Here is a 25814-nt window from a genome sequence, read left to right as displayed (position 1 = left end):
GTCTTAAGGAATTGTAGCTGTATAAAGTATAAACAAACAAACAAATAAAAACAACAAACAAAAAACAGAAGGGGGGAGAGAGACTTTTGAGGTTATCATTTGGAGCAAATTATACATCAGACCTTCCCCTGAGACTACTTAGATTCTTTTCCAAATGGTAAAAACTTGGGCTCATTCAGGCAGCAAAATTGAAAGAGATCACCAGCAAAGCCCAGCCAAACCAGCAGAAATGAGAATTTGGGAGTTCATGAAATGAAAATTGATCCAAGACAGGAAATTGACTTGGGCAGATGTGTAGAAAATGATGGCAACCAGAAACTGCATTATACAGTGCATTATAAAACAATCTCTTCCTTTCCCTCCCCAAGCCAGCTGCAGATGCGTAGATTTCTGGGAGGGAAATAACCCTACAGTAATGTGCATCTGTAAAGTAACAGGGCAAAGAAAGCTTGGGTAGTACCTGGGAAAGATCAGAGCAAGACAAAGGCAGATGCAGTACAGTACAGATGTGTTTTGATCCCAAATTTAGGACCAAATTCTGCCATGCTTATTCCGCAAGTATTCCCATTGTAAGAGGATTGCTTGTGGGAATAAGGGTATCAGAATCAGGCTTTTAGTCAATTTATTTCTCTGAACAGAGAGTCCACCTCTGCAACCAGCAAATGAAAATGGAGCCAAGCAAAAGGCTTTACTAAGGCCCACACAGGGCCATGCCTTAACATTGCTCTGCAAGTCAGTAAGGACTTTCCCGCTCCTTCTGCAGCCTGCAGTAGGGCTAGCCAGATCACAGCTCTGGGGCTTGGGGAGCCCAGAGACAGTGTGCAGATCCTCCTCTGTAGGAGTGAGTCAGTGAGGAGTAAGACAAGCCATAGCTCTTGTCATATCTCAAGCAAGGAGAACTGGCTAGCAATGTGGCAGGGCATATGCTGCACCCCATAAAGTGGTGTCACAAATTACTGAACCTTGATCCCAGCAGAAGATGATAGGGAGTGATGCTTCCCCTGGGCAATATGCACTTAGCGGCAACTAACTTTGCTGCAGAAATACGATCACCAGGGAAAGCCTGCAGCTCAGAAGATCAGTAATCTAGAGAGAATGAGACTAGGCTTTAAAAGTCATTTGGACATGGATTAAAGTTTCTATGGCCTGCAGCCAATGATAGATTTAAATGTAATATGAATGTTAAGAAAACTATGTGATACTTAAAACTCATCATGCTGAAAGTCTGTTTACGAGCATGCTTTAAAAGGAAGGAAGAAGGCAGATCTGCAGTAAATTTGAAGTTTTCTGAAGCAGGACAAAACAACCAATAGCCACAGCCAGTTCTGACAGACAAAAAGATGCTGATGTAGTTTTAAAAAAAGCCAGATTTAATTAAAAATAACTCTGTACATATGGGGGACAAGGTCTCGTTCTCGCTGAAATCCCCTAATGATCGCTTATATATTACAAAGGCACTCTTTCAGATTCTGAATCCAAGATAATTGATTACATAGGGCTATCCATCAGTTGAATTCACAGATGATGGATAATATTGTGCTTAAGCATACATGGTGCTGTATTATTAATTAATGATTATGCTCAAAAGTCTCCCAGGTGCTTTAACAGAGCAAACAAAGATGGGGTCCCTGACCAAGTTCATAACCAGATGATGCTTTCACAACGTGATGCAAGAGAAGCCGTGGTTCCTTTTCCTAGACTCTTAAAAGCTTAATGACAGCATCCTTCATCTCTGCCAGGTACCATGGGGTCACCATTCCCTTCCTCAGCTTCATAGGCCAGGAATCCTTGGGGCTAGAGCTATGGTTACACTAGAGAGTTTACAGCAGCGCAACTGCACCAATGCAGCTGCGCTGCTGTAAACTCTCTAATGTAGCCGCTCTAAGCCCGTGGGGGAGAGCTCTCCCGCCATCTTAACTACTCCAGCCCACATGAGCAGTGGCAGCTATGTCAGCAGGAGGAACTCTCCTGCCGACATAGCACTGTCCATCCTGGTGCTTATGTCGGTGTAACTTATGTCACTCAGTGGGGTGGCTTATTCACCGCCCTGAGTGACATAAATTATGCCGACGTAAACTGTAGTGTAGACATAGCCTGAGTAATCCCAGGGATCCTCTCGTACAGAACTCCTCTGTTCCACTGGAAAGAGGAAGGGGCAGAAACCTCTACAGCAAGTCCTTGCTGCCCTCCTAGGTCTCCACATGGGATGTGGGCATGTTAAGGATCTAAGTCATGTCCCCACTTGCCCTAAAGAGTAGTGGGAAACTGCCTTAAGAAGAAGTACTGGGGGCAGCATAGCCAGGGAAGCCCTAGCTGGCTCCAGAGCAGAGTTTTCTTTGTCCTAAGCCCCCACTTGCGTGTGGGGGAATTTAGGCCTCAGTCCTTTCTCTCCTTGTTTGTAGCATTCATGGATCCTTTTCTGGGCTTGTGATTCTACTTCTACAATTCTGTGGTTAAAGGGACACTGGCAACTTGTTTGTGCTTCTAAACTCACCGATTTGAAAGAACACTCTTTTCTGGGTAGGTTCCGTTTCATAAGGGTTTCCAGCTCACCTTTTTCTGTTTAAAAGGATCATTAGTGCAGACCCAAGAGCATCACCAACAGACTGACACCTGTCTGCCTGCCCCTCTCCCTTTCCTCTCCGCATGCATGGCTGCCTGCTGCTTCTTCAGTTTCAGTTTGCCTGCTTCTGTTACTGGTAAACACCCTGTTGGAAAGATAAGAAACAACAGACACCTGACTCCCTCATAGAAGCACATGGCAATGATGATGTCATCATACAGGCAACTGACCAACAACACAATAATGTTGCTGACTATGCACAATGTAAGCAATTTTTTTTAAAAAAAATGCTCTACTTTCTTTCAGTTAAAATAACTTAGGAGTTGCCTGGAATAGATAAGAACATTTTCAGATGGAGGTGTGCCTTTCAAGTTGGAACGGTCTTTTAAAATGAGAGATGGTGTAAATGTGAATTAAGAGCCTCTGAGTGGCACATAAATGAGGGCAGAGTAACGCTGCATTTTTGATCTGTTATAAAATAATCAAATCGTATCAGAACATACTCACTCTTTTTCCGATAAAATGTTTCTTGCTGACATCTTTTACTGCCTATTTCGAAATCCCATTTACAAGAATACTAGAAATCTCTGTGGTCACTGCTTCTCCAGCCTAACCCATACCAGATTGCAGGGATGCTCAGCTCCGTGTCTTCCAGCCATTAGTGATTCTTCTCACTGAATAAACTCCTGGTTTCTATAGTAACTCTTGCCCTGGCACTAGCTCCTGCTGCAGTTTCTACCAAGAGGGGTGGTGTTAGGGCCTGCAACTGTGATGTCCTGGAGAGAGACAGCCAATGAGAGGGCAGCTCGAGCCGGGGAGGCGGATCAGCCTCCATCCCAAGGAGGCAGTGGGAAAGCGGTCAGAGAGGAAGGAGGTGATAAGAAGCAGTGCTGGGGTAAGCCAAAGGAAGCTAGACCTCGAAGGGCAGTGCACAAAGAACCTGGCCACAGAGCGCATAACCAGTGGGGTTGACCTTTGGGACACTGACAGAAGGAGTATAGTTTGGGTGCTCAGGGAACTGAGTGAAAAGCTGTTGCTCACAGATTAACCTGTTGGGAAAAGGTCTGGTCATCGTAGCATTGAAGCAAAGGAGCATCATCAGCTGGAGAGAGGTGAAGGTCGGACAACTGGGCTGAAGCTGGACTTTGCAGCCAGGGAGAAGAGGAACTGATTCCCTCTTGGTGTGAAGTGATACAGCGGAGTGTCAAAAACTTCTTTTATTGTGATCATAAATTACAGTTTATTATTTTCCTAAGCAAGTATTTGCTGCTTCTGTGTTATTTATATTGTATTATTATTCATGTATTATTGTTCCTGCCAAATTTTTGGCTTTTCTTTTATAAAATTCTATTATTATTCTCTTTCTTTAAAATTGAAGGTTATCTCCAATGTGTCAGTTTGCCTCTTCCTCTCCCCACAGTTGGCATAGCCTAGCCAAGGCCTGGCTTGCTGCACTTCAACCTAGCCACATCTCAAAACCAGGAGCTTCCTGAATCAAAACTCAATTTTTGATATTAAGACCTCCCTGGTGCCTTCACTGTCCAGATCTTTGGTGTTATCCTTGACTCTGAACTGCCTGCTCTTCTCTTTGCTCCTGCATCTGCAATGAGCCACTACCTCCTCTAAAGAAATGCCAGCGTGCTTTGCTACATTGCCTCTGCTAAAATCCAGTTTGACACACAGCCCATCCCTTTTGAATTATGCCTACCCTGTTTCTCCTTCCCTGCTGGGAAGCACATGCTTTCATAGCAGGCAGTACATGAGTAATAATGTTGCTCACGTGGCAGAGTTCTACTCTCATCTCTAGCACTTAAACTGTACAAAACTTGGAGACATACAACTCCAGAGGAAAGCCTGTAAAAGCCAGAAGAGAGGAAATCGTATTTATTTTTCCCCTCTCTAAAATTGTAGTTAGTTGTTGTACGCACAGTGCCAAAGATTGAGGCCCAGCTGGTATAAAGGGCAAAGCTCATTGCCTTTCGTGGTGAGGTGCCTTTTTACACCAGCTGGAGATCTGGCCCTGGATTCCTCTGTTTGGCCAGAAAACAAACAAGGCCCAGGCAGTCGTATTGCCAGCGTCCTCCCTCAACAACGTCAATGTGCCTCAGCCCAGACTTGGAGCAGGTAAAATGGTGATTTTAGTCTCCTTGCCTATTTAGTCCTTTGCCTCCTAGCTGAGATAGTCACCCAAGGTAATGCTAATCAGTACCTGCTGCGATAAGGGATAGTTCTGAGATGGGATAGTAGTGTTATCCACTAAGGACTTGTACATCAAGACCAGAGAAAATATTACTATCCATTAAAGATTCCAAAGAAGATGTTTCTAGTAGATTATTAGGAGTGTAAGAAGCTGTTTTTTAGATGCTTCTTATGCCAGTTCCAATACTTTTCACCATATGTACAGGTGAGAGGTTATTTATTGCCTTTTGGCCATATTGTATTATAACACTCACAAACAGAGTGACGAAAAGATCAGATTCCAAACTTCACATCTTTGTGATTAACTACAAAGCACATCAGCAGTTTCCATTTTTTAAAAAAGTTACAACACTGAGTTTTCTGGAATCGCAATAATGGTTTAATTCTTTTATATCTCAAGATAAAAGACACTGATTTATAAAACATGCTCTCAGCTTAAGAACTAGATAGTTTGCGATATTGCTGATCCTGGTTAAAGAGCAATTTCCTGAGGTACCATCTGTAAAAGTAAAAGCACATACATGGCCACCATTGCTGTTCAAGGGCCTAATCCTGCACTCACTACCAGACCTGGTGCTTACCACCAAGAGTCATGAGAACTACTCATCATGGTAAACACACCACCTGGCAGTAAGTGTGTGCAGGATCAGGCTCCAGGCTTGCACTTTGGAAGGAAATTTGTCTGAAGTGTTGCTTTCATGGGCAGAACATCCGATGTGGTGAGCTACCACAGATCTACCAGCTGTCTTTAGCATTTGTCTCTGCTGTAATTAGCAGCAGGGGCTGGTGCCCAAAGTGGGTGATGGAACTGGGGCTGGCAATTAGGTACCATTGCACTGTACTCCTCCCCACACACAATCACTTCTCCCAAATACAATAATCCACCTGAAGGATTTGGGGCTCTTGCCCTTTGCACAATAGCTTTCTTGCTGCAATTGTACCCCTTCTCCTGAAAATGAGCCAGCAACCCCATGCCCTACCTATGCCCTGCACTTGCTCCCCCTTTCACCTCCCCTCACCAAGTCACAGGCACCCCTTGCTTTCCCTTTACCCTGCCACATGCTACTTCACCAAGACACAGGCCCCCCGGGCCCCAGCTCGCCCTTTTTTCCTTTGTGAGAGACCCCTACCTGCTGCCTCTTTGAAATCCCACATTAGCCAGCCTCTGCCTCACTCCCTCTGCCTCTGCATTCCCCTGCTGAGCCCCCTGGTGCTGTTCCTAAGGTGGGGGAGAAGCTCCAAACTGAGGCTGTTCTGAGACTGAGACTTTTAAGTGCCCTAGTCCCAGAGGAGTAAAAAGACAGTCTTTGAGTATGTGCAGCAGGTGATGAGCTGCCAATACCTTAACAACTGGTTCCCTCCTCACCCCACAAGGGGGTCGTGGCCCACCCCCACCCCCAGGACTCCTGCCCCATCCTACCCCCAGCGTTCCTTGATACTCCCCTTCCTGGGACCCCTGCCCCATCCACCCCCCTCCCCTGCCTGCCCCCAGAACCAGGCAGGAGGGTCTCGTGGGCCACCGTAGTGCATGCCCACCTCGCCCTGCCCCTAAGACCCAGAGGGACCTGCTGGGGGGCGAGTGGGGAGACCCAACGGTGCTTACCTGGGGCGGCTCCCAGGAAGCATCCGGCAGGTCCCTCTGACTCCTAGGGGTGGGGTAGCGTAGCTGGGGGGGAGCAGGGGGAGTGGCCACTCCCCCACTGATCACATCAAAAGTGGCGCCTTAGGCACCAACTGGAGCACCCATGGGGAGAATTTGGTAGGTGCAGAGCCGCCACCGGCAGCTCCCTGCCCGGCCCCAGCTCACCGCCGCTCTGCCTCTGCCTCCTCCCCTGAACGCGCCGCCCCGCTCTGCTTCTTCGACACCCCCCGGCTTCCCATAAATCAGCTGTTCGCATGGGAAGCCTAGGAGGGCTGAGAAGCAGGCAGCAGCTTCGCACTCAGGCCCAGGGAGGTGGAGGTGGAGGTGAGCTGGGGCACGGAGCGGTCCCCCTGCGCGCCCCCCGGGTTACCTGCTGCGGCGTGGGTGGTCCTCCTCGTGCCCCCCCATCACCTCCGCTCCACCTCTGCCTCCCTGGGCTTGAGCGCAAAACCACCGCTTGCTTCTCAGCCCTCCCAGGCTTCCTGCGCGAATAGCTGATTCGCGGGAAACCGGGGGAAGGGGTGGCAGAGAAGCAGAGCGGGGCGGTGCATCCAGGAGAGGAAGCGGAGGCAGAGCGGAAGTGAGCTGGGGCAGGGGGTGGGGCGGGAAGCTGCCGGTGGGTGCCCCGTGGGTGCTCCAGCCACTTTTGGCTGGTTGTTAAATTTAGAAGCCCTTTGAGAATTGGGTGTCCCTCGCGTTCCAGCGAACCGGTGCGAGCCGGCTCCAGCTCAGCACTGTGTGCAGCCCTGGGCACTGCACTAGACTTTCAATGGAAGGAGGACACCAGCGCGTCTCGCTGCACTCTACTCAGGACACTGACGGGGCTAGAACACTGGAGAAAATGTATTTTAAACAGTAAATGCTTCATAAAATGAAGCACCTGTTTGGCCTCTCTGAACATACTGGATGCCAGCGTCCATCTCTCTCTGGCCCAATGACTAGAGCCCTGCAAATCTGCTGGTATCTGCTTTATATCCACGGACCATTTCTGCAGATAGCAGCACAGATGCGGATACAAATTTTGTATCCTCACTGGGCTCTGACGGTAAGAGCCAGGTGGGCAGCTGTGAGGAACCACAGCATGGCTCCTCCACCTGCCCTGGGAGGGCGTCTGGGGAGCAGGGACACTGGGCTGGGGCTGCCCTTACCCCCGCACACACCTCCTGCACGGGCGGGTGGAGGGTCTGTCGCGGCTCCCACAGCTCCCTGGTTGGGCTCCATGCTGGCCTGGAGCCAGTAAGATCTGGGCAGTCAGCTGTGGGGAGCTGCAGCAAACCCTCCACCTGCCCTGGGTGGGGGGCCTGAGCAGCCCCTAGGCAGATCCACAGGTCTCCTCCCTCCCCCCGGCCAGGCCAGTGTGGAGCCCAACCCGGGAGCCATGGGGAGCTGCAGCAGACCCTCCACCTGCCCCTGGTGCGGAGGGGCTAAGAGCAGCCCCCAGTCATGTCCCCATCCCCAAGCTCCCCACCCGGTTGAGGGCAGGTGGAGGCTCCAGTGGGGGACATGCCTTGGAGCCTCAGGCCAGCCCCCAATGTAGAGCCCTACAAACTCACGGATATCTGCGTCTGCGGATGCTGATATCTGCAGCTAATTTTTGTGGCTTGCGGATTGGATGCGGATGCACATTTGTGTATCCATGCAGGACTCTACCAATGACTGTCCTTTCCCCCTGTGCCATTAATTATGCCACATGGAACAGCTTCAACCAGAGAGACTGAGGGATATCAGACTATCCCAGAGCTCAATGGTTAGAGCATTGGCCTGAGAAGTGGGAGACTCCCTACTCAGAGCCATTTGGCCCCTCTGGCAGAGAGAGGGGAGTTGAACCGGGGTCTTACACATCCCAGGCAAAGGCTCCAACTATTGGGCCATAAGTTAGGCAGCAGTACCACCTGCTCTTCTGGAAGCTAGGTTTTGAATGGGACCTGCTCTCGTAGGTGTGTGCAGATGCTGTCTGCAGGATCAGGCCCTGCACGTGACATCGGTGGCCAAACAGTTATCTTCCACCTTGGGTTGCCAACACTGTATTTCAAAAATAAGGGACTGATTTCTTAGCATTCCAGGTTCACTCCGCCTAGTGATATTATGAATTATTATTATTAATAATTAATACTAAGCAGTACACAACTCATTCACTAGGGGTATTTCTTGCTGCTTTTTGCAGCACTCATTAACTCCCAATCTTGTTGTACAGAGCTGGAAAAAGAAGGGCCGTTGGGGGTGCTGGAACAATTTGTATAGTTGGGATGCTGAGAGCCATTGAACCAAACTGTAAACCCTGAATATGGTGGAAGCCACTTCAAGCTGGGAGTTCAGCAGCACCCCGAGTTTCAGCACCTATGTAATAAGGGACTGTTGGCAACCCTACGCCAGTTCACAAATTGTTCTAGGGTTAGGTCGGACGAGGGCATCCTGACATCTAGAATGGGGCAGCAGCGTGCATGCCCCAGACTCTGAAATGTAGGAGCCTCAGGAACTTTGACAACAGAAAGTGAGGCACCAAGTGAGTTTAGGGGACCTACAGGGTTAGCGGGCAGCCAAGTGGGAGTTTTGTAGATGGCAGCGGTGCTGTCACAAGGCCTTAAGCACCTAACTCTGAAGTTTAGGCACCTACATGTCTTTGTAGATTGCACCCTGACTGTTTTTAGCCCCCTGGCCAGTTTGGGGGCTTCAGAGAAGCAGGTCCCACAGAGGCAGAGACTGGAACTGAAACAAACTGCCTCTAGAGTGGCCAACATTCTAACTTGTGAAAACTGGACACTGAGCTCCGGAACCTTCCTCAATCCCTGCTCCACCTCTTCCCTCAAGGCCCCGCCCCCTGCTCCACCTCTTCCCTCAAGGCCCCGCCCCCTGCTCCACCTCTTCCCTCAAGGCCCCGCCCCCTGCTCCACCTCTTCCCTCAAGGCCCTGCCCCCCTGCTCCACCTCTTCCCTCAAGGCCCCCGGCTGCTCACTGTTTTCTCCACCTCTCCCCTCCCGCCACCAGCTGAGCAGGGCTCTAGGGGTGACTGGGGCAGGACCTGGGAGGGAGAGCCTTGCTCTGGAGATTGGGGGTGACTGAGGTGGGGAAGGGATGGCACCCCAGGGGCAGGGCACAAAGGAGGATGAGGAGGGGGCCCCTGTAGTGAGTCTGGCCACCAACCCAGTTCCTCAAATGCTGCGTGCTTCAGGATCCCTCCCCCCAAGCGCCGGCCACTGAGACTGCTCTCTGCCGGAGGCGGGCAGTTCCTGAGAGCTCCTCCAGTTCCAGCAGCAGCTGCTCTTCCTGCCCTCCCAGTGGCAGAACAGAAGTGTGGATGGTTACTCAGGGAACTGGACTTTCCGGTCAAAAATCAGAAACTTGGCAACCTGAACTGCCTCCCATATCTGTGGTTGAGGGTCACACACAGGCTTTTAAGGGACCAGGAGCCAACCACAGGCCCTGGAGAGCCTGTGAGAAGTGTGAGCAGTGCCAGGACAGACACTGTGTTTGGGAGGAGGCGTTACCAGGCCAGAGCCTGATTGGCATGCCTGGGCAACTCGGAGAGCCTGCGCAGGGCTCAGACGTGAGCTGAGCCTGAGAGGGCTCAATGGGGTGGAGAGAGCTGGCAGCAGGAATCTGGGTTAGAGCAGCTGGAGGGGATGCAGCTTCTCATTTGTTCTCTGCCACAGAATATCTGAGACTCCATTTTGTGTTGTCTCCCCTGATCTGCAGAGGTGCCTGCCTGCCAGCAGCACATTCTAGGCCTCCCCTGCACTGGAAGCCTGGGGAAGGACTAGCTGTCAGCCTCCCAGCAAGGGACACCACCCCTTCTCATTGAGCTCCAACTCTGCCATCCTTGGCAATCGGGGCACTGCAGGAGCGGGCTGCATTTGGAGGCACTGCTGGGATAGCACCCAGGGGCCACTGGACCTAAGGTCAGGGCCGGTGCAAGGATATTTTGCACCCTAGGTGAAACTTCCACCTTGCCCCCCCCACACACACACATTGGTTCATTGAGGGGCAAATCTCAACAAGCCTTTATAGACCCCAGAGGCTGGCTGTGCCCAGGGGCTGCTCCCCAGACCAGGTTCCACCCTCCCCACCCCCTGAACTCCCCTGGAGGGTGCACAGCCCCTCCGCAAGCCCTTCCCACTCCACCCCGGCGGCCCCCACCCCAAGTCCACTCACTGGCTTTGCCGGGCTTGGGCCGCTGCAGCAGCTCGGCAGCTTGGAGCCGCCTTCCGGAGGCACCGGAGAGCCAGAGCATTCCACTTGTGGCGGCGGCAAGCCCCAGCCATGGAGGAGCCAGCGTGGTGAGGGGGACAGCAGCCCTGCAAAGGCAGTGGCACCGCTTTTTGGCCCCCCCCCGAACGACTTGGCGCCCTAGGCGATCGCCCAGTTCGCCTAGTGGTTGCACCGGCCCTACCTAAAGTGGGTCACTAAGTATCTGAGAAGGGCAGAGTAAGGGGGTCCCACCCTTGGAGACAGGGTGCTTCAGGAGGGGGCTATATACAAATACCTGGCCAGACAGATACGTTGCAGTTGGAGAGTTACTGCATGTTACTCTTTTTTAAACTAAACCAAATATTATTTTATCCTTGAAGTCAATGGGAGATTTTTTTTTGACTAAGGAGGTCAGGCTTGAAGTCAATCTGATGTGAAGTAATGTGTGATGCTGGCTAACCAGGTGCCAGCTCATGCCAAGATCCCCATGTCTCAACTGAACACTGACAAATACAGAGCTGGAACCAGTCTGGCTCACCTGTGTGTTAGTATTGTTAAAATAAGTATTAGGATTATAAGAATGTGTTTAGCCTTTATTGAAGGCTTTGGAGTTGCTGCAAGCATTAATCACACTTATAACATCTGCAGCCCATATTGTGTTTTAAGCATTTGAGTTGTGAGTCTCTGATTGTCACTCACCAGACAGGAGAGAGAGAGAGAAATTTTGCCACTTTAATAAAGGGAAACTTGTCCATCCATATTAACCAGAATTTCCCGTCCCCTTCATGCTAAGGGGGATCTAATTGAAGTAAGGACATTAAGCTGTTTACTTAGATTGTAAGGTCTTCTGGGCATGATCTATCTTTCTGTTATGTGTTTGCAGTGTGCCCCGATCTTTGATTGAGAGCTCTAGTCACTAGTGCAATATAAATAATAATACTAAATCTCCCTGTCACCTCTGGGTTTTCAGTTCACGACTCATTTACTTTAGTGTCAGCCCAGTAGAGTTCATGTTATGGATATTGAGCCTTAAAATTTTTTTTTTTAAGTTCTCCAAGGTACTAAGAGGCTTGAAAAATAATGTGCTAAAACACATAAAAATAAATCAAATTAAGGAGAGCTCTTGGATTGAGCCAAGAGCTGAATACTCCTAATCGCCACATTGCAGTGATGCGTCATTCTGGGAGTGATTTTGTTGGTGAGGTTTATTATAATCATGTTGCTGCCAGCGCTGTGCTATCTGCAGGTAATTGCTGGAGTCTGTTTATTTAAGGAGATGTATTAAGATGTCAGTGGCGCCCCGGGCATGAGATGGTGTGGTATAAATCTAACTAAAATATTTTTACAGTGAGTTTTCATGAAGTTATTTACCTAAAAAGCAACACACCAAAATAAAAGCAACAGCACAAAGACATCATTTTTTTATATCTAAATCTTTATTAGAACAAATCCCAAGAGCTGTAAAACAATAAGTAACAACAAATTTCATTAAATATTAAACATTTTAGTTATCAAAGATATTTAAACAATACATTCCCAATATTTCTGCACAGCAGAAGCAAACAGGTTTTAGAGCTCAGACTGTCATGTGCTCACATTAGTTTGGTTTTGGCAGGAAAATGATACAATCTCTGAAAGTCACATTAAAATGAAAAATGTGATAAGTGAAAATGACAGTTACTTCTCTCTCATGTCTCATCCTTTAAATTGCCTTTTTGTGATTTTACATGTACTTATTTGAGATAAATGCTTATGGACTCTTCTGTAACATATAGTAACAGACAATCAGTTTTTATATTAATAGTGCTAGTAATCTTAAACATGAAGCAGTTATATTCCAATAATCTGTATCAAAAGTTAGAAAATTAAGGGTCATTTATAAAACATTTCCAGAATAGTAAATAAGCAGTCTTAAAATGAAGCATCTACTTTACATTTGGGAACATAAAAATACATAAATAACATTGGTATAGCAGATATCTACTAACTTCCCTTTTCATTCTGTTTTAAATACCAAGGGCCCAATTCTACCCTCAATTATCTAAATACAATGGGCTATCTCTGAAGCTGAAGACAAAATAGGGCTCCATTTAGAGTTCAGCACCCTTTAAATCAGATTTAGAAAAGTTTACTAAAGCAAACCAAACAGCCTTAGATGATTTTCTTTTTGTAACAAAACCATTCTCTTTTACTTTCTTTTTTGGAGCATAAAATACTCATGATCTGACAACAGTAATAGGGAAATTGTGCATGCTGCAGTATTTAGCAAAAAGTGTCAAATGTATTTAAAATGCAGTTGATTTTATACCACTTCATTTCAACTAAGCTGAGTCTTGTTTTTCCTATCTAGCAATTCTATTTTGTGGTTTAAATTATGTGTGTAAACTTTAAATATAAGCTGGGTAATAATAATAGCCAGTAAGGCACTTTTGTCATAGAGGACACAGTTTTACAGGCTGGGTGAGTGGCAATAGTTTAAAGACCAAAGCTCTATACTACAATACAGAGACAATCTGTTAAGTCTAATAGTTTTTATGATCATTTATTTTTAGAAGGATATTTAAAGACCCTCTTTTTAGAATAAGCTTAATATGATGATTTCTGAAATCTTTTTACTGTCCTATACCAGAATATTCAACAGGAAAACATTTCATATTTTAAATGCTTATATTTAAAAGAATACTCAACATCTTCAAAACATCCAAGCCATAGAATTAAAAGCTAAATACAACTTGAAAAAGAAACAAATCTCATTATAAAAATGTTCACATCTTGGGTTTTATGTTTTTTAAACAGTTTCCTTACCAATTCTGATGGCTTTTCATAGAAGCTTTGGTATAAAACATGCAAATAAAAGCCAACAATTAATCTGTGTTGGGAAGACAATGCATCAAACCAGGACTAAATCAAACACGATTGGGTGGTTACAACATTGGGTATTTTCTAATGTCTCTTGGTTTCTACATTCTGCTTGTTCAAAATCTTCAACAGAGATTTATTCATATAATAGGGTCTTTCTGCAGAGCCATCATGTCTTTCTAAATCTTCCACTAGGAGGAAGAATGGCACAAGTTAAATGATCAAAGCAGTACAATAAGAAAAGTAATAGCACCACCTGCTGAACTCTTAATGTACAACGGCTCTCTTAGCTTTCTAGGTTTATTTCAATACTTGACATTTTGGCATTTCTTATACTGTAAACAGTTGGAATAATAATCAACCTTTTGTCACTATATGGGCCTGTCTCTACCCTTTGAAATCAATGGGAATTTTGCCACTGACTTCAGTGGTGTAGGATCAAAACCTATATAATAAACAATCTTAATATACCATACTTAGCCCAATATTCCACTTCCCTAAAGTGAGGAAGTACATAATAATTAAGTTTTATCTTCATGTTAAAGCAAACAGAGTAAAGAGCCAAATTCACTGGGATTGTGTAGGTTGTAAATTGGCAGAATTTGGCCCAAAGGATTAGTTAGGAATTATTATAATAATCAGGCTTAACCATTCTTAAAAAATAAAAGTATGATTTAATTTGCAAATTAATATTTGTATTAATTTCTGCCTACATTATTCCAAAATATTCAGTTCTCTTTTACCAATTTTAATTTTAAATAATTTTTAAAAGTATTTCAGCTGATTGACTGACTGCAGAATTTAAGCGATATTGCTTTGCATTTTCACAGTTCTCTTAAGTGTTTCATTTTAAAAAAATGGCTTTTAAATGCTCTTCTCAGAAACATTGTTCATTTATAGTCTAAATTAATTCTCACAAAATAGTAATGAATGGAGGAACTTTATATATATATCTATGGTATATAAACAATCAATTCAGTTTAAAACTTTTAGAAATTCTTCTAGCAAATGCATAGGTTTATTAAAAAACTTCTAATCATAGGACTATTACTACTATTTCTATTATGTCATATTAAACTCTATGGTTACATTCATATGGCAAAAAGCACATTGTACACAGAAATATGCTTTTTCAGTAGGGCATCCAGTAAAACTCTTCAATCCACTGCAGAACTATAGATGGCTCTGCTCAGTCTTTCTAGGTGCAAATTAATGAACTAATTACAGTACCATCCTATATTTCATTGGGGCCTGATCCAGAATTAGCAGACTTTTAGGTGATGGAATGACTGCACACAGCCCAAACAGTTCATTCTAGCCTAAATTTTCAAGAGAGACTTGCATTTTTGCTTCTGAGTTTTTCAATACCCAATTGGAGAAGCCTTGTAAAAGAGCCTGGTTTTCAAAGGGTGGGTGTTCACCATTTTCTGAAAGCCAGGCTCCTTTAAAGTGTCTCAAGATGGACACTCAAAAATCAAGGCCCTAAAACCGCTAGTCACTTTTGAAAGCATAGGCCATGTGATCAAGATCCTTCCATTTTCCAGGAGTTACTCCAAACATATGGGTGGAATAACTCACCTACAGTAAACTGATTCAACCTATGGCCAGTATTAATAAACAAAATTACTTAGGCATCATGGGAACTTCCTACTCCCCTCCATTCACCGAAGTGCAGGATTAATCTCTGTTGTATTATACCAACCCTTGTTTCTTGGTTGACCTTGGGAATGGAGCTATCCTCCAGAAAGCAAAGTATGGGCTCTTAAAAATTCTTTCCCATGTGACTCAACCTTCAGCCAATGGAAAGGAACCTGCCCGTGTTCTGATGCTGAGGTTCTCACTGAGCTCCAGGAGAGCTCAATTTCTGTAATATCAACAAAGCTGGATGATGTTGCCGCTTCTACTCTTGTTAAGTGGACTGCCATGGAATACTTAATTCAAAATTCTATAGCCCATGAAGGCTAGAATGTAGCCTCACTGGCTTTGGATCCTCGTGGGACGCTGGCCCACTGGGCCCCCTTAAACTTTAGAACAATTATTCTACATTAGTATTTAAATAGGTTAAAGTATTTTTAGCCCAATTCAGAAAAGTAACATCACCTTGAAAGGTAACCCATTCCTCCTATTTACAGTAATCATGTATTCTTTGTATTATTCTTCATAATCCTCAGATAAAACATAGGGCTGATCCTGTGAGCCCTGCACAAGTGGAACTGTCATTGACTTCAGCGGTAGTTCCATGCACTGAAGGCTTGCAGAATTGGGGTTTTAGGGCTTGCCTACACAGCACCAGATGGGTGTGGTTTATAAAACCCTCTAACGTGGTACACTCTAACTGCCCTGTGTAGACCCTGCTGGCGTGCTCTAAAAGGTAAAGTTTCCCTTAACATAGTCCTTTTAGAGTGCATCAGGGTCTACACAGGGCAGTTAGGGTGCAACACATTAAAACGCTTTACAAATCACACCCCTCTAGTGCGCTTTGCTGGCACCATGTACACAAGCCCTTAGTGTAATATTAACATGTATTACACCAATAGTATAAAGCTACTACTAGCCTTTGCATTTATAACCATGCAATTTTAATGATTTAAACATACACCAAACATTATGGGCCTGACTCCTTGGTCTAAATGGTTAGTGCTCTGCTTTACCAGGTGAGAGACTCAGATTTTATTTCTAGCCCTGGCCACTTACTCATGGGCTAACAGGAGCTGAGAGTCCCACAGAGACAATGCATTCAGCCCATGGAAGGAGGGAGGAAGCCCATCTAGGATGGACACAGGAAATAAGAATTCCTTGGCGCTTCTAGAGGGCCATGAAGACCTGCCTCCAAGGAAAATGGATACATTTCAGTTTTTCCTTTCCATACTTCAGGTGGAGCTCAACCTCAACATCATGTAGAATAAAATCACAGAACCCATTAGGCACAGGGGATACTAATACAAGGGCATCTCCCATTCACATCAGCTGAGAGCTATACATTTTTCATCTTGCACCAGATGGAAATAGAAAGTTTGTGGTTCCCACAAACCATGTTCTTAAAGTACAGTGGAACGCTCCTTCAATGGAGGTTAATGTTTAACCCAAATTCTGTTCTAAAAGGAGTTTTGTTATAAGAGATTTCACAAAAAAGAAGTTTTAGCTGTAGTCTACTCTGGCTACCTTCTTTGAGACTGAACCTGGGTGATACCCTCTCTCATTTATTAACATATACAATTTGTAATGGAGGTGATCTAAAGATCTATGTAGGGAACTATTAGTACATATATAATCACAGTTTAAAAAGCTGTCAACCAGCTTGTACAGTAAAAATACAACCATAGCACCATATTTACAAATTTAGTACCATCTGCTGGTTCGCTGGAGTCTCTTGATCTATTTTTATGGCTGATTAGGTTATAGTGTAGTGCTTTCAAAAATTGCCTGAATATCGTTTATAAAGATACACTTATAAAAAAGAAACGTTATCAAAACAGCTGTCATTTGAAACAGCAAGCTGTGTTACAAAAGTTATTAAAACACCATTAGCTATGGATAAAAAATGCTTCAAATTTATATTTTCCTTTTTCATAGGCACTCTATAAACTAAAATGTGGCCTTGTTTCACAGCTCTTAGTTTAAGCATTTCCCTATCTAGTTAGATGTTACCAAATTGCTAATTGATTTTAGATACAAGCAAAAAGAAAAAGAATCACCCATCAACCAGAAGCATCATTTACAGTTTTAACTTTTGCCTAGTTTATAAACATTCCACTTAAAAGTGACATTGTTTTGATTTTCAGCAATTTTTTAAAGTTATCCCATTGCCTTCTTAGGGCTTAGTTCCTTCTTTCCCAGAATTCGGTGCAGGCTAGCTGACATGTAGTACGGTTTTGCTGTGGATCCATCATTTCTTTCCAAATCTTCACCTGAATTTGCATCAGCAAAAGCAGCCAAAGCAGCAAGCAGCAGTGCAATTAAACAAAAAATGAACAAACAAACATAAAAGGGTAAAGAATTGAACAAGGGGAAAAGCAGAAAAAACAACGTTAGAAAATCTGATACCCGACAATTTAGCTGCACTGTTAAGTTGCTGGTGGACACTGGAAAAGCACCAAGTTCCACTTTTTTCCAAATCAGAGGAGGTTTTACATCAAAACAGACAAACGTCAGTGGAGGGCTACACTGACATTCTAAAGTTATGCACATCAATCCTTTTAATTCTTCCAGTTCTTTTGTTTAAAAATTGCACTGGAATTTTCAGAAGGGCTCAGCACACACAACTAGGGCCAGAACAGCCTGGTATTGTGGGTGTTTAGTTTTTGAAAATCTGGCCAAAAGTGTCATACAGGAAACTGCTGGGTTTTCAGCATTTTCGAAAATCTGTCCCTAAAAGGAAGCAGAGCTCTTTTGAAAATCTGACCCCATGAGTGCACAATGTTCTGCTCCCATAATACACAGCTGTACATGACATGGGAAGCAGAGTGGAATGTAAGTTTTGAATAATGGCATGGAGACTCAAGAGTTTTACCACACGAGGAAAGAAACTTACAAGAAAATATTACTTTTCCCATTAATTTTAATGCATTTCGCTTCTACCTTCCCTCTCCCCTAAAAGAGACAGTCAAACAGTGAATGAACTGGTGAAAACTAGGAGATATCTTCAGAGCTGTGACATGAGTTACTGATGATTATTAATATTATACCTCAGATTATAAAAGAATGAATGATTTGTATTCTTCTAAAGAATGCTCAAGACTGAAATGATTTGCTATGCCTCAATTGCACCAATAAACTATAATATTTTGCGTGTGTACAAGAACCTTTTCATGCAAGGATCCCAAAGCAGTTTGCAAAGAGAGAGTAACATTTACTGATAGGGAAAATGAGAACTTGAGCCTTGTGATCTGCATGGGGCTGCTTGTGTAGATCATTTTGCAGGATTCAGGCTAAATGTCACACAATGAGTCAGTGGCACAGCTCAAAATAAAAAAACGCATGTCTCCTGACACCTAATTCCCTACTCCAAGACAAACTGCCAGTGCATCTAAGTCTTGTGATCAAATGGAGAAGGAAACTGATTGATTCTTGTGAGCCTCTAAACTCCTCCCCTCTGATTCCTCTCTCACATCAGTGGATTACTCCTGATTTACACCGCTGTGAAAGGAGAAACAGGCCCATTGCAATAAATAAATACATATGGTTATTAAAGGTGGTAGGAGGAGGTAAGAAAATGGTTTTGATTTACTTTATTCTGTGTCACCCCCCGCATGCCAGTGTGCTCCAATTCCTGTGTCACTGCTGTTCTGGCCTGTTCCAAGGGAACAGAGGCTCCAGGCAGCAAGGGCTGAGCTTGGGGTCCACTTCACTGCTTTGCTTCTAACAATGGGGCTAGATTTCAGAGGAGTTAGAAAATTTACCCAAATGGAGGTGGGGGAGGAGATTAAGCCCTTAGTCATGCTTACCCGCCTCAAGGTCCCACTGCCACAATATGCACTTAGGAATCCTTGGCCATAGGGACTATTAGACTAGTTAGCAGGGTCAAATAATGCAGCCAGATGCAATGTTGACCAGTGCAATATACTCCTGCTCTGACCTGCCAGGACTGCTCCCATTATAGTAGAATCCAATCTTTATGTTTTAAATTTTATTAAGTCTGGCAAAAGGAATGAGTTCCCTTTAGCGAGCACACCTTGTTCTTATAATTAGGGTCTAAACTGAGACCAATTGATTTCTCTGGTAATTTGAGCATTCTCTGAACAAGAAGTCAAACATGCCCCTAAACTGCCTTCCTTTCAAGAGTCAGCAGCTGTTTGTTATGGGGTCACAAGGGACTGACAGTTTTAAAATGGTATTTTAAGGTAATTTCATGTTACGTCAGCATGAAGCTTTTGTTGTGGTTATTAGTATGAAACCACAAGGACAATGAGGTTATCAGCGACATAAAGCATTTGCTGGAGGAGAACACCTGAGTGCAAAGCCCAGTGGCATTAGTAAGATGTGTGAGTGAATTGTCGACACATCTAGTTACAAAACACCCAGAAGCAAAGTGTTAGTAAAAATTAGGAAACATTTAATAAACAAAAAGCCAGAGACCCCAGTGAGCCCCAGATATACTTCACTAGCTTGGCAAATAGCCTAATGAAGGCATATCTGATCACTGAGCTTTACAATCCCCTTGGTAGTAAAATTAAACCGCTTGTATTAAGAATAGCAGCAATTCCTTATTCCCACAATATGCCAGCATGTCACGTGAATTCTGTAAGGAAACAGACAAGATAGCTCTTTCCCTGCATGTCATCAGAAGAAAAGTGTCAATGAAAGAGGACTCAGTACTTACAAAAGCAGAGGAAAAGTGTATCAACACACATTGCATAGACACTGAAGAACCCATGTGCAATTAGGTAAGAGCCAATAATGACAGTCTGCAAAAAAACCCAAACACATACATTTGACACCATCATGGCAACATCACCTCAAAAAACAAGAACAAACAAGAACTTAGTCTGTTAAACCAGCAGGAAAGGATTTATTTACAGTTCCATAATTCTGCAGTAGTCTTGCTGCTGAGGCAAAAGATCACAGATTAAAGTCACCGTGTGATGACATACATCTGTTACCAATTTCTAAGATGTCAACTTGGAATCATGTTGTTCCCAGTGCAGGAAAACCCACAAAAGGGCTAAGAAACTCTGTTTCAGTTCATGGAGTTCTCTCAGATTGCCCATTCAAGAAAGAGGGCCCACCACCCAACCTGCAGATATCCCAAGATCTATGAGGGAATCCACAAGGAAATCATTTACATGGGAGCCAAGTGCCTTCTCTTTGCTCTGTAGACCTCCTCCCTTAGGAAGACCATTGGTTCCCCATCGTCTACCCCAGTGCTGTTTGTGGAGGTTTGTGCAGAGCTGGCCTGGAACCTAACTCTCCTGCACACAGAAGGTACAAAGTCCCTTGAGGCTCACTGCAGCACCATAATGGTACAAAGCTACCTGAACTGAGTCAGGGAGGGAAGGAGTTTGGCAGAGCTGGCTAGCCACAGGAGAGGATGCTGCGCATTGACAGGAAGGTGGAGTTGCTGTTGCCAGTGCTCCCCAAGAACTGACCCAGAGCTGCCCCTCAAAACTCCCCCAGCATCCTAAGAATGTAAACCGCATCCTTACCAAGAGGGGTACCCAGTAGTAATTTAATGTTGGTGTTTCTTGTGTGAACACTGGTATTCGGTGTGTGAAGAAAAAGAAGGCTAGGACACCTGTAAGAAGCACAGGGTACAGGCCATTAGTTATTCACACGAGTATCTGGGACTTCCACACTCATGAGGAATGGGTAAGACAGGCACAGCTGAAAACACACTCAGGCATCGTTTACACAAGAGGCTTTGAGCAATAAATCTCTAGATATTAATTATCCCTAGGATCTGTATTCTGACTAGAACAGAAATGGCATATAAATGCATCATCATAAAGATACTTGTGGGGCCAGAAAGACTTGAATCAATTGTTTTATTTCATGAGTCAGACTGGGTTTTATATCAAAACTAATAAATAAGAATATACGATACAATCAAATGCATGATAATAAAAAAGACCATCAGACTGATCTTGAAAAAAATAAATTAAAAGACATAAGTGAACAAAAGCCTGTGGCTTTAGCTTTCACCCCTTGGAGGAATATTTAACTATTTGAGATTAAAAATAGAAATGGCATAGCTACTGATAAATACACTTAATGATAAATCTAGAGCTACATACATTAATTCATCATCATATCTGTACCACACAGAACAGAAAAGACACGTTAATGAATTATCCTACAGAATGTATCCTTAAGGAGGAGGAAAACATGAATCAATTTAGCATTTCATGGCTCACATTTCAGAGACAGTTTCAAATCACATTTGCCTTCCCATTTTGAAAGTCAGTCTACAGTAATGACAAAAACATTACAGATTTGGTCTCAGTTCTAATTTTCATCTTCTGGTAAAAAAAATAATCCATTTAGGAATTTTTTTAAAAATACACAAAATATAAAAGATGGGCATCAATGAAATCATGTTTTGAAACTCTTGTGACAGTTTAAAAGGCCTGAAGGGGACACCGTCAACTTGAATTTTTAAAATGGACCAATTTTAAAAAAATGGTTTTCTGCTGCAGCACACTGAACAGTATATCCAGACTTTTATTAGTATGAAAGGAAAAACTGTAAAAATGTTAGGTTTTGTCTGCTCCCCTGCTTGTGTTTGGAAGGGTCTTTTGGACAGGCCTGAGTGCAACATCACAAAAGATGCTCAGGCCCACCTTGTCTCTCCTCCACTCCTCTTTCTCTCTGTGCATGCTGCTTGCTGACAGTTTGGTTTCAGTTACAGTGCTGCTGATAAATACCCTCTTGAATGATCTGGGGAAGGATGTGCACCTGTAACACACTGGGGATGGTACATTACAGGTTCCCCTCTCTGCCAGATCCACAGAGGATATGAGTCTGTTACAGTCCAAGGCAAACAACTTTAGTTCAAGGTGTAGAGACTTATGTTTTTAATTCTGGAGGTTCCCCAGTTCAATCCCCAGTGTGTCAACTAAGATGGCAGCCATCACACACCCGCACAAGAACAGTAGAAGTGACTACAAAAAATACTGTCAAATGCACAAAGTGAGATAAAAAAAGAGAGGGAAAACATGCTTCTTTGGGCTCAATCCTGTAATTCTTTGTTCAAGTGATTAGTGCTTATGGTATCAAGGTTTGCAAGAGCAAGTCCGTGATGTGTTGTCTGAACACACAAGTTTAGCATATTCCAGGCTAGTAGGGAATAAGAATCAACGTTACATTGAAATAACTGACTTACCTACACCACCAGCAACGAGAAGTTTCCCAAGGAACAACAAGAAATCTGTAACTTTGTCCAGCACCGCAACTCTATTCAACAGAGGACAAACGGTGTTTGAGCACCTCAAAACAGAACATCTCTAGTCTTTTCATATTCCATGAAATCCATGGAAAGTTGATGAAACTGGCTCAGAAAGGTCATTGTCTTGCACTGGTCCTTGGGCCAACAATATAACAATGCAAAAAATCAATATGGAGACAATACAGGAGGGTAGCATTTTAAATGCCAGTCTTTTGAGGGGCTAAGGACCTTTGACTCCTAACAAAATCAATGAGAGGTGAGAGCATTCAGCACATTGCTGAACAGGGCCACGCTACAGCAACTGCTGACAGCACTTGAAAGCTATTAATTGGGTGTTGCTCTTGTTGATAAAGACATTAGCATATTTCTCTATTTCAGCCTTTTCTTCAAAGCAGGATCATGGGCAGGCCAGCCCTAGCAGGTGAACTGAGCACCAAAACGTAGGAAACCCAGCATTTTTATGTGCTGTCAGTAAACTTTTGTCCATTTTATTCAGTCCTTGCTAGCCACATTGTCTCTGCTTTCAGAATGCACTGAAACCTCAAGGCTTTGTTGAGGTGTCTCAGCACAGCACAGCAGGGCAATCTCAAAGCAGGGAATCAGCCCCAGGTGAATGAATGTAAGGAGTCAGAAAAATTGACAGTAAGTCTGTATTGCTCAGTCTTCCTTGTAATCAGACTGAAAACAACAGGAAGGAAAGGAGGCCAGAATCGGGGCTTATTGCAGGGAGCCTCTGATCAAAATCCTGCCTGACTCATTGCATGGAAATGAGACTGGTATTGCAAGACACTTAACAACAATGAAGGCGATGTATATGGTAATGTAATGTACCAGCATGAAATCAACAATCAACAACCAAATTAAAGAAAACAAACCACATTAGCCTGTCAGAGTTAGGAATTATAACTAGAATATACAGAGTAGAAAATCCTATTTCAAAACAATACAAGATTTGCCTGGCTCCTAGCTATTGCTCTTGGTGATTAAGAGCAGTAGCATAAGGGACAGGAGTGGAAGCGATAGCTAGGGCTATGATTTTGTCATGGAGGTCATGGTAATCATGAATTTGAGTAAAGTCTATGAAATCTTGGAAATAGCTGTAAAAACATATTTGATTAGGCCCCAAATCGAGTAGTGTTGCAACCTGGTGCACTGTGTCACAGTACCAATCAGGTCTGGCCCATCTGCCTTCATCTACAGATGGGCGGACAGGCCAAACATAAGCAGTGCTGTGATCCCATGTGCCAGGTTGTAATGCCCAGGTCAGGGAGCTGGGCCCAGCTCTGCAGGACAAGAGCTGCTGCTGCAGGGTGAGTACAAGGCAGGCTCACTCTCCAAACTCCCCCTGAGACACATACCTCTGGGACTACCTTTCAGCATCCCCCACTATACTCTTGTGAAAAATATGTTAGTTCTCTGATCTGATCTCAGATCGCTGTAATGAAATTTACTAGAGACAAGGTGGGTGAGGTAATATCTTTTATTGCACCAACTTCTGTTGGTGAAAGAGACAAGCTTTCGAGCTACAGGCCTGGTCTACACTACATAGTTAGGCGGACACAAGCCACTTTGCATTGACCTAGTTGTGCATGTGTCTACATTTAAATTGGTCTCCCACTGATCTAAGTGGCTTGTTACAGCAATGGGCAGTGTTGAGCCATGGTCGATGTATGGAGGTCGATGCAGTGAGAATGTTACTTATGGCAAACTAACAGACCTCCAGCAGCCTTCCCACAATGCAAGACACGGACTGCTCTGGTCACAATTGATAGTTCCTCTGCCCAGGGTCATTGAGACCAGAAGGTCCCCTTCCCCTTTTAAGCCCTCCACATTTTTGAAATGCCTTTTCCTGATTATCCAACTTGGTGAGCACACTTAGCAGTTCTCCATTGTTGTGTGCAACTGCCCAGCTGGCCATGCTGGCTACACACTCCAGATGCGCTCTGGCTTGGAGTAGACAGGAGATATTGGATCTCCTGGTCTGTGGGAAGAAGATGCTGTGCAAGCACAACTATGGACCAGCCACAGAAACATGGACATCTGTGAGCAGATTGCTCAGGGGGTGCAGGAGAAGGGGTACAACAGTGATCAGATGCAGTACTGTGTGAAAGCAAAGGAACTGCAACAGGCATATCATAAGGCCAGGAAGACAAACTGTCAATCTGGTGCTGAGCCGCAGACCTGCCATTTTGCCAAATAGCTGCATGCTGCACTTGGTAAAGACCCCACTACCACCCTGCAGAACACCTTGTGGATACTTTTAAGGAGCCCAAGTCACGGGATCCTGGTGTGAACAGTGAAAAGGAGATGGAGGAGGATGGGGGACATATGACCAGGAGGTCCAGCTATGCCACAAGCCAGGACCTGTCTGGACTCCACCCATCCAGTCAGTCCTGGCAGTTGAGCATGGGCGAGCCCAATGCAGGGGAAATAACCTCAGGTAAGTGTGTAATTGTATATCCCATTACAACAACGTACTGATATCTCTGCCCAACTTAACAAGGCACAGCTACTGACTTTTCATTAACATACTTGTACTAGAAGAGGTAGTGGTATAACAAAGATAAGTAGAGTTACCTGGTGTTCATTCCCCTGCAGAGTTAGGCAGGGGGGGGTCGTGCGGGTCAGTTTGTTTATGTACACAGAGATGTCCTTTGAATCCTCCTGAGACATCTCCATGAAACTTTCATGGAGCTACCCTGCAATCCTCTCCCGAAGGTTTCTAGGTACGGCTGCCCTCAGCAATAACTTCAGCAGGCACCACTGCAGTATACAGGCTAGCAGCATATGGGCCCGGGCAGCTTTGGGACACCATCAGCAGATGTGTTCTTTCTGCCTTTGTTACCCTCAGGAGTGAGATATCAGATAAAATCACCACTGCCTGTGGAAAACAGTGCCAGTATTCAGTGCTAGTGCCCTATACAGAAAGTTTCATGCAACCGAGCAATTTCCTCCTCCTTTCCCTCAACCTTGTGGGCCTTACTCACTGCGGCCAGTGCTGTGAGTGGTGCCGTGTACAAGTTCTCTAAAGCAGAAGTGTACATAAGCATGTCTTGTTTAAAACTGTAGGGGAGCAAGGAAAGGGGGAAGTTCTGAATCTTAACTTTCAGTTTTCATTGTGACTATATTGACAATGGTACCTCTGTCTGTTTTGTCTCCAGCTACTGCTGTTGTGGTCTTGAGGGGTTTCCCCCTCCACATCCATGGAATGCCTGAGCCACTTACAGAGGAGAAAGAAGAGGCTAGGCATGACATGTTCAGTGAGATCCTATTAGTCAGTGCTGAATCATATCATAAGCAAAGGGCCTGGAAGATAAACATTGCAGACAACCTGGAGAAGGAAAGAGCATACAGGGTTTTGGCCCAGAAGTCCCAGCAGAGGGCGATTCACCAGGACATAATGGGACTTCTCCAGACGCTACAGACTCAACAATCACAGGGTCACCTCCCTTTGCAGTCCATAGAGAACTCCATTACGGCATCTC

General features: G+C 44.6%; 1 protein-coding gene across 13 annotated transcripts in view; it reads right to left on the bottom strand.

The window, feature by feature from the left end:
• Positions 1-12003: 12003 nt before the first annotated feature.
• The window catches only part of SLC44A5 (solute carrier family 44 member 5), a 183408-nt gene continuing 169597 nt past the window's right edge, over positions 12004-25814 (bottom strand). For 7 of the 13 annotated variants that reach the window (XM_073357319.1, XM_073357326.1, XM_073357321.1 and 4 more), the window contains 4 exons: positions 22267-22337; positions 20591-20679; positions 19768-19852; positions 14594-17356 (listed from right to left, as the gene is read on the bottom strand). In XM_073357319.1, coding sequence (XP_073213420.1) covers positions 17244-17356; positions 19768-19852; positions 20591-20679; positions 22267-22337 — 358 coding nt within the window. In that variant the 3' untranslated portion in view covers positions 14594-17243. The other 6 variants (XM_073357317.1, XM_073357318.1, XM_073357324.1 and 3 more) reach the window with 6 other exon arrangements.

Source organism: Lepidochelys kempii, chromosome 8 (genome assembly GCF_965140265.1).
Source record: "Lepidochelys kempii isolate rLepKem1 chromosome 8, rLepKem1.hap2, whole genome shotgun sequence".
NCBI lineage: Eukaryota > Metazoa > Chordata > Testudines > Cheloniidae > Lepidochelys > Lepidochelys kempii.
This window is presented reverse-complemented; position numbering and strand designations above follow the sequence as displayed.